Source organism: Protopterus annectens, chromosome 9.part0, assembly GCF_019279795.1.
Source record: "Protopterus annectens isolate FY-2018-M chromosome 9.part0, PAN1.0, whole genome shotgun sequence".
Classification (NCBI taxonomy): Eukaryota; Metazoa; Chordata; order Ceratodontiformes; family Protopteridae; genus Protopterus; species Protopterus annectens.
In genome coordinates, this window is record NC_056743.1 from 151,823,431 (window position 1) to 151,839,195 (window position 15,765).

General features: G+C 37.5%; 1 protein-coding gene across 1 annotated transcript in view; it reads right to left on the reverse strand.

The window, feature by feature from the left end:
- The window catches only part of B4GALNT4 (beta-1,4-N-acetyl-galactosaminyltransferase 4), a 1,859,522-nt gene that overhangs the window by 1,027,860 nt on the left and 815,897 nt on the right, over positions 1-15,765 (reverse strand). Inside the window, exon 7 of the mRNA XM_044082670.1 lies at positions 7,335-7,413. Within this exon, the coding sequence (XP_043938605.1) occupies positions 7,335-7,413 (79 nt within the window). The remainder of the gene's footprint in view (positions 1-7,334; positions 7,414-15,765) is intronic.

The following is a 15,765-nucleotide window of genomic DNA, read 5'->3' on the forward strand; positions in this document are numbered from 1 at the left end:
ACATCACTTTTTTATCTCATCACCTTCTATCTTAGGTGTTAGATGTTAAGTCCCCTTTACCTCTAACTTTGACATAATTAAGTCTTCCATAAATATTTTCATTTGTACTCTTTCTTGATTTCCCTATTTCTCTGATTTATACATTTTTTTCATAACATTTCCATAAAAATGCAAAGACATCTACAAGATCTCTGGTTATTTTTAATTGTTATATGTTCCTTACGTTTGTCTACAACCCTTTTGACATTCTATTGCTTAAGTGATTGTGCTAAAAGTTTTTGTGCTCTGGAGTTATCAAAACTAGTTGCTTAACTGTAATCTTTCTAAACTCATGCATATTATCCAGATACTTCCTTTTTTTCTCTTTAGCACTCCACATTTTCTCCTCCTCTTGTTCTTTGTGATTCCCCTTTTTATGCAATATATTAAAACTTGTCAGTACCTCTAAGTAATTTCTCTTACTTACTCACCATACCTCTTCTCTTTTATTTTGACCCTGTGTTTAAATATATCCCAGTCACTGCTTAGAACTTCTGAAGACACTTCAATCTTCCCTAATAATTCTTGAATAATTTCACCTACCCATTTCTTAAATTCCTCTCTTTTTAACAGGTAGGTGGGAAAGTGTCAGTGTCTTATTTTTACTTAATTACACTTAATTACACTGCATTTTTATCTTAGTTTGTATTGGGGGATGATCAGAAACAGTTATTGGATATGTGTTGAAGCTTTCAATTAAATCTACGTTCCTATGAAATATAATTTCTATCCAGTCTAGCCCAGTTATCATAACTAGGGTAATAACATGTAAATTCTGTGTGAGTTCCTTCTACTGAATTATCTTCTTCCATACCAAATATTTTCATATGTTTCTTCGGAAATGTACCATCTTTTTTAGATGTTCCCTTCTAGGTCCACCAACTATCAGAAATCAAATTCCAGTCCCCACCTATAAATATTTCCTGTTAAAACATGATTATTTTCCCCCAAAATTTCTTAAGCTCTACAATATCAGCGTTAGGTAATATATAAATACATGCCATTGTAATCCTCCTCCCTTGTCAGTAGCCCCTTACTACCACAAATCTGTCATTTTTGTCTTGTTTTCCTAATCTGTCATTAGTGAAGCCCATCTAACAGCTAGTATAATTACTCCTCTTTTCCTCTGTCCCTGAAATTCTGATAAACATCATTCTGAAACCCTATCTTTGTCAAATACATATGCTCATTTGTTTCCAAATGTATCACCTGCAGCATTATTTGCACTCTGCATTTCTTAATACAATTTAATACTTTTTCCTTTTAATCTATACCCGTAAGGCCATTCACACTCCAGGATAATATGGGCAGCATAGCTATCATGATAAAAAGCTATTGTTTCCACCTATTATATATATGACAGATTTTTTTTGAAAGTGTATTTCCAGCTTTTGTATTACATGCATATACTAATGTTTGGCAAGCTGATTTCTTTGTACAGTTTCTTTTCATCTCCATTTCAACCTATGTCACATTTTAAAGACTTTTCTTTTAATGAAAACCCTTAAAAGCTAAGTAGAAAACACCCCATCCCTATTAACTTGGAACAAACACATACAACTATGTACATCTTCAAAACATGAAGTTTAACCCTCTAGAAGGGAAAAATTACCCCAAATAGATGACTAAACCTACAGGCATTATCTAACCTAAAATTAAGGCTACCCTTGCTAAACCATATGCTACAGCCTGTGTTTCTATTTACACCAATTGTTGTCTGTTTTTTTCTTTTTTCCCCTCCCAGATATGAAAACAGCGTGTATGGTTTCAGAAAAAAAAAACTTTTAGCCTTAAGAAAAAAGTGCACTGGTTATCTTTAAATAAAACTAAATTGTACACTGTTCTATCAACTGTATTAAAGTATTAAAACTGCTAGGGAAATTGATACCTCTTATTCACTTCCCATAATTTCAAACCTAATTTTTTTCACTGAACTGCTTGCCATTGTACATTTAAATTTTACATTACGCTCAGCAAAGAATACTCAGAATTCTCAAGATTAACTGCTTGCACATGCACTGAACTTGCCTCCATGGAAATGTACTCAGCAATGAGTACTTGTAACTTTCACTCAGAAAAGAATGCAAAGCTGATCTCAGCTGCAGACATCATGGCCCCACTGAACATTTGCCAGTGGAAAACAAACAAGTTAATATCATTGCAGCTTTAAGAAACTTAGCATTTTCATGACGTTGATCATTTCATTTTATCTGTAAAGCCTACATGCTTACAAAACCACCTGCGTACAGCTTAAGCCAAAGGTAGTAATCTAGACATTTGCCCTTGTAAAACAAAAAGAGGAAATTTCCTAATTTTATATATAATATAATCATGGTACCTTTACACCCCACCCCACCTTAGCAGTCCAAGATCACAGCATATTAACATTAAACTTGCTTTTCTCCAACCTTTTTTTTTCCTTTTTATACTGTAAAATCTGTATTCCTTACAACTAAAAATGACTTGTTTACTTTAATATCTTTAATACGTACAACAGTCAGTGAAAATGTTCCCCTACATTTAAAATACCCCTGACTACACACTACACAAACTGTTTTTTTTGTATATAACATGCAGTTTATATCATGAAATGTTTTATGCAAATACTAATAAGAACAAAAATTGTTTTGCTTACAGTTAATTTCCCCCCTTTTAGTCTCAATCTGAACAGTAATGATAAAAAGTGGGGTATATGCTTTACAGTCCACTAACAATTTTAACAAAGTCAACAAACGTCCTGTGTTTTTATCTAATATTTCATGCAAAACCATATTTCACAAATGTGATAAGATGCTTTTATAGTCTTCCATTTATTTACTAATTTCAGAGTTGCTGGTCTTCTTCCTTTTCATCTCCATTTCCCAACACCAGACTCTGGTTCAAGTCCAAGGTAATGTTGATTATTGTAGTCAACCCCTGTACTTTTTTCTTTTTCTCAAGCATTTTCCTTTGTACCATTGGAAATGGTTTTACTGGAAAAGTCTCTCTATGAACCTTATCATCAGAAGAATGAGAAGCAGAGTCTCTTTTTGCTTGCTGACTCACTTTTTGTTGGATATAGTTTTTTTTCTTCTTTAGACTGTTCTACATCAAAACATTACTTTGATCCTCCAGGAAAAAACACTTTGAAGACAGCTGGATAGAGTAGCTTGACTCTCACACCTGCCTCTCAACATGCCCTGATTGCCGTTATAAATGTTCTTCTCTTCTGGATAAACATTTTCTGCACACACTCCTCTGTCTCCATTTTTTAGTACTTTGTCCTTTTGCCACAATTTTGTCAGGATCAATTCTTTATGCTGGTATGATCGCATCTTTACCAATAAAGGTCTTGGCTGCTTTCCCATGGCCAGATTTGGAGCATACACTCCAAGCACACTTTCAATTAACAAATTCTGCTGTGGAACACCAGTCCAGTTGCCTAGTTATGCTATCATAAAATGAATACAGCCTGTTCCTTCCAGTTTCTCTGGTACATCAGGAAATCTCTTGTTTCTGTGCAAACTCTGTCTTCTAACTCTACTATTTTTTGAACAGGTCTTCTTGAGAAACCTTATAATCAGCCAACTTTTTCTTCATGTCAGCCTCTGGTTTTTGCAGTTATGTAAGTTTACCTGAATGGCTAGTTAAAACGTCTTCTAGTTTTCCTGGCCTTTTTCCATTTTTATTGATATATTCATTCAATGTTTCATTTATTTTAATTACGTCTGAGTACATTTGATTTATTTTTTCTCTATGTTACCGAAAGCCATATCTTGAACCAAAGCTAAAGCTTGAATTGCTTTTTGCTGAACAGCTGCAGAATCCTGCCCACACAGTGTTTTCTCTTAACTTTTTCTGGTTGATTTTCTTTCAGGTTTTCCAAATGCATTCTTTACTGTCATCCAGGGAGTATATTTACTAGCTAGTAACCAAATTTTACCAAAAAAATCATTTGTCCTTTTTCTCAGTTTCTGTTTTCACACTGGAAGAGCTGAAGTTATGCTGTTGATCAGTGTGCAGCCATCTTGGATGTCCCATGTGGGATTATTATGTGGTTTATTGTGAAACCCAAACTTGAGCTGAGTTGAAGGATCCCTGGACAGAGAGGTTGGAGCAAAAGGTTGTCCAGGTAGGGAAAAAATTCAATTCTCTGGGTGCAGCAGAATGCCACGACTGGAGTAAGACATTTTGTGAACACCCTTGGTTCTGTCGAAAGATGAAAAGGCAGAGCAGTAAACTGAAAATGAGAGGAGCCTGAGAAAAGCCTGAGGAATTTCCTGCAAGTTGGATGAAATCACCCCAGGGATCACGTCAGTCGCCCTGCTAGACAGGGGTCCAGGAAAGTAAATAATGTGGGAAGAAATAGCCAGGGAATTGTTATGGCTAGGCTTGTATAGGCCCTAGGGCTGATAGCCTAGTACTAACCTATGAACCTATGAAACCTATATGCACATTTAAATAGGCATCCTGCACAGGGACACCAAAAAAGCCTGGGGGAAAATGGAAGATAAGAGATGATTTTGAAATGTGTCACTTTTAAGAAAGTGTTCAGAAGAGAATGGTCTAAGATGGGTCTCCATTGTCCTTCTTTTCTTGGCACAAAAAAAATTCTGAAGTAGAATCCTTTTCCTATGAAGACTTTTGAGACTTGTTAGATGGTGCCCTGATTCAGGAGGTCCTTAATAATGGGAGGAAGTACAGATGTGGCAAACTTTTCAGAAGAGGAATACCTTCTCAGGACATGGCATAAACATCCTTGATGTTAGACAGGACCCATTTGTCTGGGCTAATAGGTTCACACTGGGCTAGGGAGAGTAACAACCTTTTGAAAAGAGGAATTAGGGGGCTAAGGGCAAGGGAGGGGTGCTGTGAAGATTTTTATTGCCAAAGGAAGATCTCCCAGATGGAGGTTCCCTATGAGGTTTGCCACAGTACCTTTTCTTATGGCTTTTTCTTGGTTTTTGAGTTACCCTAGGGTGTCTTCTGAGAAAGAATGTAGCTTTAGATGGGTAGTTCATATGGTATCTGGGAAATAAGGAAAGTAGAATCTGTTTCCATTCTTTCATTGTTCTTGGCCTTGGAGAGTTTTGAACAAACTGGCAGCCTGAGGGCCAAAGAGCAGGTCTTTGTCCAAGGTGGAGTCTGTGAGATTAGACTTGAAATCCTCAGGAATAGGCGCCAAGTATATCTGTGAATAACAGACTCAGTAACCGCTGCCCTAGAAGAAGCATCAACAGCATTATAACTCACTTAATACTGTGGCTATTTGAGTGCCCTGTGAAATTAGATTCTTCTTTTGTTGCTTTGATTCTGTAGTTGTTGGGTCCAGTATAACTTTGTTCAAGGACTGAAGTACAGAAATCAAACATTTAGCCATTTGAGTCTGGTTGTTAATTTTCCTAAAAGCAAGGCTAGAAGAGGAGTATACCTTCTTTCTGCACATCTCCATAGCCATACTATCCTTATCTGTAGGTTGGTAATTAGCATTGGATAAAAGCTTAGAAGGGTTTTCTGAAGAAGAGATACTATACAGGGAGTCAGTCAAGGATTTTTGTAGAAGTATATTTGATCATCAGGCACCTTGTAAAATCTGTCTGGTATTTCAGGAGCTGGTGGTTAAGATTCAGGCACTGAAGAGGTGGACTGGAAAGAGTCCTGGAAAGCCTCAAGCACAGCAGTAACTGGGGAAGGGTCAGGAGTGCCTATTTCCAAGAAGTAGCAGTACCTCTTCTGTACATCAAAATTTTAGGTGGATTGCCATTCAAAATGTTTCATCATGTTCTGGATAGTTTCTCCAAAGGAAGCTTTCTCAATAGGGGAGTCTGGAGACAAAGTCCTCTTCATCTGAAGAGATTTGTCCAGGAAAGTGCAATTGAGATGAATAGTCTAAAGAGTGGTCTGAATCATAACCTTGTTCTGCACCAAGATGTCATAGTAGGTTTTGGAGGTGCAGCCTGTCATTGTAAACACCCAAAGAAGGAGGATTTTAAAGTCCTAACAGCTTATAATAAGCCCCGGGAGAAATCTATCCACTCCTTTTCACTAGCTTCTCAGGAAAAGGCCACATGTCTACTCTTTTGCTTTCTTCTTTTTGGTGATGACATCAGCCTGGATGGGATGTGGAGTTTCAGAACCTTGCCTAACCTCTGTTAATGTGCCTGGTTTCTCTTCTATAACTAATATTTGAGGGACACTATGAGGTTCCTTGAAAATGATGAGTCACAGTTCATCAGATATATCTGCAATCTGCAAGGCCTCAGGAACCTTACAAGCTACCAATGGGGTATCAGTAGCTGGCAAATGAGAGGTAGCCTGACATGTTATGAATACTGCAAATTCTGCTTGTACATAAGAGTCCAAAACCTTAGACTGCATATCTCTTCTGTGCCTCTTAAGCATCTTCTTAGGTGGAAGAGGGACTTCTGAGGATGCAGATTCCATCATCTTGGACTTGGTCAGGTATTTATGATGATGAGTTTCCAGAAAGGTGTTCTGAGAGGAAAGCTTTGTCTTAAGGGTTTTAAGAACAAATAATTGACAACTGGAGCAGGACTTGTGATTGTGTTCTGGCCCTAGATAAAAAAGGCACTTTGTATGCAAGTCCTTGTATGGAATCTGTCTACTGCACTCACACTCACAAATTAAAAACAGCATAAGCAAAAAAGGCAAATGAAGGTTCCCCAATGGGGCACTTATCTGAGGAAATGATTTAGTGAAGCAAAGGTTCGAACAATCCAACTGTGATCAGTACAACAGATGCACAACCTGCATTAGGGCTAGTGGCAAGATAACCAGAGGTACACACTCATAAGTCCATCTGTATACCCTTACACTTACTAGCTGAGATCATGCATCAGATATATGACCTCGGGGAAGGTAAGGTTTTGCTGCTCCAGATGGATGTCAGCAATGACAATCCATATATCAGGAATGTGACCGTGATTTCAGTCAGAAAACATTTCCTGTCATAAAATTGTAGGTCTTAGCAGTCTAAAACTTCAGAAACCTGACATGCTGATCTGCCATCTGTTATGTTAAAAACAATACTTGTACAATTTTCCTAAACAATAAATTTACAGAACCTTTAAGTAAGCCTTTGTGCATTTTCCTGGATAAAAAATATATATATACTCCTGAGGAAAAAGAATGTAGTATATAAAATTTCATGAAGGCTTATATTTTTGTAACAAACGCACATGCGAAAAACCTTAGAATTTCAGACCATATTCGAGAACTCTGCTAGGTTACAGCTGTCAGTAGACTATAACATATTCTTACAACATCCCACACCAAAACAACATCAATGTACTCACCCCAACTTCTACGTGATCTGACCCTTTCTCATCTTGCTTATGAAGCACTTCAAAGTAGTAACGTCTTGATGAAATGAGGCTGGATTTAAAAAAAAAAAAAAAGAAAGAAAAGAAAGGAGAGTTAGAAACTGACAATAAAGTAATGCATTCATAGTACACCACATCACGCAGAACACTGAAGCAAAATTAAATGTTTAGGTACAAAGCATGTTTCCAGTATAAAGAATGCTTAAGGTTCTGCTACTGGGCACTAGTTGGATGCCTGGAGGTCCAGATGTAAAAAATCATTTATACTACAAAAAAAAAACCTCCCACCCTCATGATAGAGCTAGTCAATTCTACACCCCCCCCACACACACACACACACATGTGGCTGTACCTCTATCTTTCCAGGTTGCTGTTAATTCTGGTTTGCTAGCATTGTAGGTTGATATCCAGCCCATGTGCAAATATATTAGTTATAACCTGGATTAAATGCTACAGATGATCACAATGAATGTGTGCGTGTGTGTGTGTGTGTGTGTATTTGTGCATATATATATCTATATCTATCTATATAATATATATATATATATATATAAATCATCAAACATATACAGTATTTGTATAAGGTAAAGGACACATAATGTAATAGTTTGCTTGACAGTCCTAGCTGAAAGCAATGACAATTATCTTGATTTATTTAATCTAGGTAAATTCCCTGAGCCAAATGCTATTTTACAAGAGGCAACCTATGCTAATATCTTTATAGCAGAAACTTTGATACCTAAAAAGTATGACTCAAATGGTGAAAATCCTGCAGATTCTCTGAGCATCTCCCTGTATGCAAAGAAGAAAAAGAAAAAGTTCTTGTCCTGCTCCCTCTCAACCTGGTCTGGGAATGTCCTCAAGATGTTTTTAAGAGTAGGGCAAAAACCTGTCTGCCAAACCATTTGTTTTGGGTGGCAGAGGGAGTTTTCATCTAGTTTACCCTACAGTCCTTCAGGAAACTGGTCAGCAGGACTGGTATGAAGTTTACCCCTCCATCCATCAATATTTCCTAGGGAAGCCTGTATGCGAAAAATTTCTAGCAGCTCATTTGCCATCTTTTTTTCCTCGACAGAGGGCAAAGCCACCACCTTCTCAGGTTGTATAAACCGGCATAATCATAATGGCTTTTGAAAGAAACCAGCACAACTACAGGAAACCTACAAGGGAAAACAGACTTTCTACTTAGACAACAATTAGAGGCTAGGATCAGGCTGTGAACCTTGATACTGAGAGGCAGCAAGACATATCACCATGCATGTGTGTTATGGAGTGAACATAAGAGTACACTGCAGATACCACTACTTCTGCAAGTTAAGCAGAAATGTACCACTGCCAGGACTGATGTATACATATTTGTTGACCAGGTTAGTTCCACTAGGCTAGTAACCTCTTTTCAAGGAAACACAAGGTGGTATGTATAGTACTGGAGGAAATTTGGTCAGGACAACTTCCCCTACTATTTTCTATAGATTCCATGGGATCTTTTGCATCCCACTGAGATACAGCCAACTACAGCAGACCTACATTTAATGTCTCATCCAAAGGTTCTACGTCAGTATGTATGCTGTTATTCTCAATCCACCATCCTTGACATCTGTCTACTTGTCACATATATTGCACATGGACTGTTTGCATATCAAATATCACTACAGAAGAAGTGCCTGTTGTAGCTTTATTTAGTGCCACTACAGAACAACTACTTGCTTGAATCTAGATGTCTTAAGAACTATCAATGTAATATATCTTTGCTAAAAAAATAGTTTTATCATGAGTATCTTAAATGTGTCTGCCCGAGCTGTTCTCCCTGAGCGTCTGCTGAAAATTTATTCTGCCCAGTTGGACTTTCCCAATCAACAAAAAAATATATACATACATAAATAAATGTATATGCTCGCACACACACACACACACACACACACACACATATAAATATGTATATATATATATATATATATATATATATATATATATATATATACACACACACACACACACACACACACACACATAGCTATATATATCTATATATGTATATGTACAAATGTAAAATAAAATGTGATTTTTTTTTCTTTGAAAACTATGCCTGGGACATCTGAAGCTGTTTCCTTAACTTGAAGTTTAATTTCCACTGATGATGCTGGAATAATTTTAGCAATGAAAAAGTTTGCTTAACAAACCTTAAATGATACATCCAACAAGAACAATAAACATAATAAGCAAGCTTTACTTGCTTTAGAGGACCTTCTATTAGAATTCACCCTGTTTGATCCCATCTCTCTCAAACATTTTACTCGCCATGCCATAAGTCATGGTCCAGGATTGATTTTTTTCTGATATCAGAATCTCTTCTAAATGAAAAAACACTATATTCAACCACTCCAAGATTCTTATCAGACCACTCCAAATTAACACTCGCATTTTTCCTTTAAAAAATCCCAAATCAAAAAACCCTACAGTCATGGTCCCTTAATCCAAATCTTCTTGATAAAGAAGCAATAGTAACAGAAATCAGCAATGTACTAGATGAGCTCAGTGCCAATCTTTTAACCTCAAATATGCCATTAGACATTCTATGGGCAGACACTAAAGCAAATGTTAGGGGTCTCCTTATTCAAAAAGCCTCCTACTTTAAAAAACTCGCAAGAGAGAAAAAATCCAAAATTAAGCGGAAAATCCAAGACATTGAAAAAAATCACTCCAAGAAAACTTTAGTCCTGATTTAGAAACTCAACTACTTAATCATCAGAAAAAGCTATACTCAATGAATGTACAAAATATCTCATTCCGAGAAATGAAACTCCTTGCTAATTACTCTGAACAGACCCAACAACCTTCCAAATTATTAGCTAGACTCATAAACGTCCATCAAGACCCCCCTAGGATTCTACAAATTAAATATAATAATGAATTACACATGAATAACCAAGATATTCTGCTCATTTTTCAAAAAAAAATATACAATAATCTCTATGGTCCACAGGATGCAATACACTCAGAGTCCTGCAAATTCCTCTCTTAACAGTATCACATTTCCAAAAATTGAAAAACACCAATTTGAACTCCTGGAGGCCCCTTTAAGAACAGAAGAAATTGTGGAGGCAATAAAAAGTCTAAAAACCAATAAAGCCCCAGGTCTCGATGGCTTCACTTCTAATTTCTATAAAAAATTTGCTTCAAAAATATCTCCAATCCTTCTTAAAATCTTTGAGTATATTAGTAAATTTGGATTTACTGACCTATATCTAAACAACTCTAAAATTATCTTTATTCACAAACCAAATACAGACAAATCTAACCCGTCTAACTACAGACCTATTTCACTTATTAACAGAGACACTGAAAGCTTCAAGAGAAAAATTGCACAGGACACTAAGGATAATCACAAGGCTTTCTTTAGTTATGTTAGGAACCTGGGTGGGAATTCCCAGATATGCTCAGAATTAGTCCAAAATGACAAAAAATACACTGAGCCCACAGACATTGCCAACATCCTAGCTGACAGGTTCAGTGCAAACTTCTCCCCCCTCTCCCCACCAAAAGGGCAAATATCTATCCCAACAGAGTGCTGCCCCCTGACATCTCAGATGCTCAGGTAAGAGCCGCCCTCTCCAAAGCAAAAACACAGCATCAATGGGACTAGATGGTGTCCCGGCTCGTCCTACATGAACTCCAAGAAGAGCTAAACCCAAACATAAAACTACTGTTCAATCTTAGCCTTACTACAGAATATGTACCCAAAGAGTGGCGTACAGCAACAGTGGTCCCTCTCCACAAAGGTGGTGCCTCAACGGATCCTGGAAACTATCGCCCATAAGCCTGACTAGCTTGGTCTGCAAAGCTATGGAAAGGATCATCATGGACCTCATAAATAAAGATATTGGGGACCTACAGACACTGGATCCTACCCAGTTTGGCTTTGTTAAGGGCAGATCCTGCCTCTTAAACCTGGTCAATTTCTTTGAAACAGTCACTAAGGCCATTGACGAGGGGAAGGTGGTCCACACAGCCTACCTGGACCTCGCAAAAGCCTTCGATAAAATACCCCACTCGGGCATTATAGATAAGCTCACCAGCTTAAATATAAACCCCTATGTCACTAGATGGGTTGCAAACTGGCTCAAGGACAGAACCCACATGGTTAGAATTGCTGGAGTCATGTCAGACTCCAAACCAGTTAAAAGTGGCGTCCCACAAGGCTCATTCCTGGGACCTCTCTTGTTCGGTATATATTTCTCGGTGGTACAGGCCAACACGGAAGGACTGTGGCTGACCAATTTCGCAGATGACTGCAAACTGGGCGCCATAATCAACTCTCCAGCCAACACAAGCATCCTCCAAAAGGGCCTCATAGTAACAGACAACTGGTGCCAGAGCCATGGCCTCAAGCTAAACGCCAAAAAGTGTATAGTCATCCCCTTTGGCAAAAACAAAGTGCCCACAAATTACCACATAGGTGGTAATCCATTAAGTACAGAAGCAGTCATTAGGGACCTGGGGACCCAAGTTGATAGCAATCTCTCATTTGACAACCACGTGGCCAAAGTGGTTAGAAAAACATTTTATATAGCCCACCTAATCATGAAGGGATTCACATCTAGATCAGGGGAGGTCATCGTACCTCTTTACTCATCCCTCATCAGGCCCATAATTGAGTACAATGCCCCTTTTGGGATGTACCTTACCAGACACCTGCAGCAACTGGAAAGACCCCAAAAGTACCTCACCAAGAGGATCAAAGGGCTCAAACAGATGCCATATGCTGCCCGGTTAAAGAAACTCCAGCTCTACTCAGTGGCATACCGTCTGCTCAGAGGCGATCTGTGCCTGACGTATAAAGCCATGTCCAACCCGGAATTAATGGACATGCTGCACCTCAGAAAATCCAAATCCCATCGAGCTACGTGCTCGAGAGACTTGAACCTCAGCACTGAAATAAATAGGACATGCTGGAGGGACAGATTCATAACCCAGAGGCTCCCTTCACTCTGGAATAAGATCCCAGTCCAGGTTAGGCAGAGTCCCACATTGACTCTCTTCAAGAGGAATCTTGATGAGTGGATGGGAGATCGTAGGTTTACCCCGGCTATCACTTCTGTGTCACTGTTAGACAGAGGCACAGTATACTAACCTCAAAAAAAGGCATAGCAAAATTAATTTAAAATGGGTGGCGAAAGCCAAACACACTCTGGATAGGCTTATAAATGCCCTAGGGCAGATAGCCTAGTATGAACCTATGAACCTATGTCTATGGCACTAGCGAATAGACTTAAAAAAGTTCTCCACACAATTATATCCCCACAGCAATCTGGCTTCATGAAGGGAAGACAAGCCTGGGACAACACACTCACCCTAGCTGCTGCTATCCAACTTTCTGCAAACCATAAACTTCCCTACTACCTTATGGAACTGGATGCCACAAAAGCTTTTGATAGAGTTAATCATGAATTCTTGTTGTTGACTCTACAACAATTTAACTTTCCAACTAACTTCATAAATACAGTCAAAACCTTATATAATTCCTCATTTACCACTCTGATCATCGATAAATGATGCTCTTCTAAAATAGAAATAAATAATGGAACAAGGCAGGGTTGTCTCTTTTAACATACATATCAAACCCCTACTTATATATTAAACACAAAAAAAATTCATCACATATCCAATATTCTGGGGCAAAATCTTGTATTTTCAGCCTTTGCTGATGACCTTATCATTTATTTCCAGTTACCTAATACTGACTTAACAAAACTTCAAAATAATGGAAACCGTCTTGAAAACTTCCAGTTATGAAATTAACCCGAGCAGTCATAAAGAGCCTCTCTTTCCTATAACCCAAATTAAGTTAAAATATACTTTTAAGTACCTAGGGATAATACTTGACCATAATCATAAAAACTCCCTTCAAAATAATCTTGTCAAATCACGGACAAACATCGAAAATTATATAGACAGATGGATCTCCCTATCAAAATTAATGCTTTCCAAAAACAAGGGGGGACTGGAAAAAACAGATTTTAGATTATACTATGACATAGTTTGTGCCAACAGAATCATGTTAATTGCAGACCATAATCCAATTAACTCAATTCATTCCTCCAATGGGTTGTTATTTGGCATGTACATGTAAAGCTGTGTAATATAAATCCCAAATCATTGCCCTTCATAAATAAACCTGTATTAAAAGACATTAAACTAAAATAATACACTGTGACACTGAAAACCTGTTATCGCCTCTATCTGGAAAATGTACAGGTAAAATATGCATTATTTTTCTATAGTCTTACAGAATAAGACATGCAGTCTTTGTTACACACACCCAATTAACACAATGTGTGGCCCCAAGGCTAAATTCCTACTGATGGTTATATTAACAAGATTCAGAAAGGTCAACTTGCTTCTTAAAATAAAACATGTGTTCCACATTGTTAAATTCTCTGAAACACAAAAAACAGTTGCATATAACTGTGTTCAGCAATTCAACTACACACATTTAAAAACAAAAAAACTGGTGTAATGTTTTAGCAAAATGAAACAGTAGAATAAAAAATTACAAGGGCATGTAAGGTACAAAGGTGATGACTTTAGGAAGACTATACTGCAAATACCACAAGGAAAATTAGGACAATCAAAAAATGAGAGACAGGTGAACCAAACAAAACTGATTTGCCAAATGCCTTTTCTCAAACAGGGCAAAACATAGTTAAAATTTCTTCCAGAAACTGTCCATCCACTGTAAGGTATCTCAACTGAAGTTACAGAAAACTGGAAATAAAAGGGTACTTTGAGAAAGACCCTAGATAAAGCAGCTGGCATAATTCTACTCCAGACTCCAGCTGACAGCTAACAGATCAGCCAGACACACAGAGGTGATCACCCCCCATAAATTGCTTCCAAATGAATTAGCAGTTGGCAGCCCACTGACCTTCACCACAGCTCTCAGCCTCTGACCTCCATTACTAGGGATGAATAGGAAATCATCATGGGCAATTACAGGTACATTTTAAAACATTAGTACTACTAATCTAAGAAGCTGACTGAATAAGTGGATGTTAATTAACATGATTTTCTGGTTTAAAGCAACAGTATAACTCTATTGTAATTATTTATTATGTGCAATCCATCCTCTTTTCTCCTCCAATCAACAGTTTTATGAGGGACTATGAAGGACAGTGGAAAGTTTGAACCAAAATCAAAAAGGGTTGACAGGTATGACCGTCATATCCAGCTATGACAAGAGATGTGGGAGAACATCTTAACAATAGTCCTGTCAAAATTTGGATGTACACCTACATGCAGCTGATGATGGCTATACCAATCATAACTGCACACATTGAAAAAGATGGCTATCCACATATAATTAAATTACTTCAAAATCAATCAGTTCTCAGTTAGCTTACTTATCCAGAGAGTGAGTGAGTGAGTGAGTGTGTGTGTGTGTGTGCGTGTGTGTGTGTGTGTGTGTGTGTGTGTGTGTGTGTATTCATGTATGTCAATAATAAAGATCTGTTGAATTTTTTTTTTTTTTTTTTGGAAGCAGCATTTTTTAAATTACAAAATGTTGGTAGTAACTAATTGTTGTGGTGAAAACTAAGAATGTAATAGCATTAAAATAAAATAAAATAAAAAAAAAAACAGCCTGCAATCTCAAGGCAAACCTTGACATCTCTAGTAACCCCTTGCTAGAGAAGACAAGCCAACAAGGGTTCCAGGAATCCATATCATTTAGGACTTCATATGGCAATGCACTTCCCATTTCAGAGATGCATTGTAATCTAGGGAGCAAATGTAAACTTCATAGAAATGGTGCAGTACTTGTGTAGACCCTGAAAATACAGGTTAAAAATGGATGTTTCTGGAACATTTGTAAGTGTCACAAAATACATTTTCTAAAACTCTCTAGGTGCAGGACTCTTCAGTAATGTTAGGTACAAGTATTTACTAAAATAATGCATCCAACATCATTGATGTATTAGGTCTTGTCTGCAAACTCATGTAATCTTAAGTCCTTAACAGAGTATATGAAGTGTATGTTGGCTCAGTAAAAGATACATCATCTCTGTATTCCAGAATTGCTATTAAATTCAGATTTATCAGATACATGACTGCCTATTAGAAGCTTCTTCCTTGACTGATGTTTAGTCCAAGGAATGCTACAAAGACAAAAGAAAGCAGAGTTCACTGTTACCACAAACTAAAAAAGGAAAGGATACAATTAAAAATAAGTCTTAACCATATGGAAAGGCTCACCCACCTTCAAGGTAAAGGATGCTAAATGGATATCATCTGTACCCTGCCTGATATCGACAGACAGCTAACCAACACTTCTGTTTCACTAAGACTCAGCATTAGATCACTAACTGAAGTTTAATTTCAGTTTCATACAGTCAGTTATCCAGTGTCA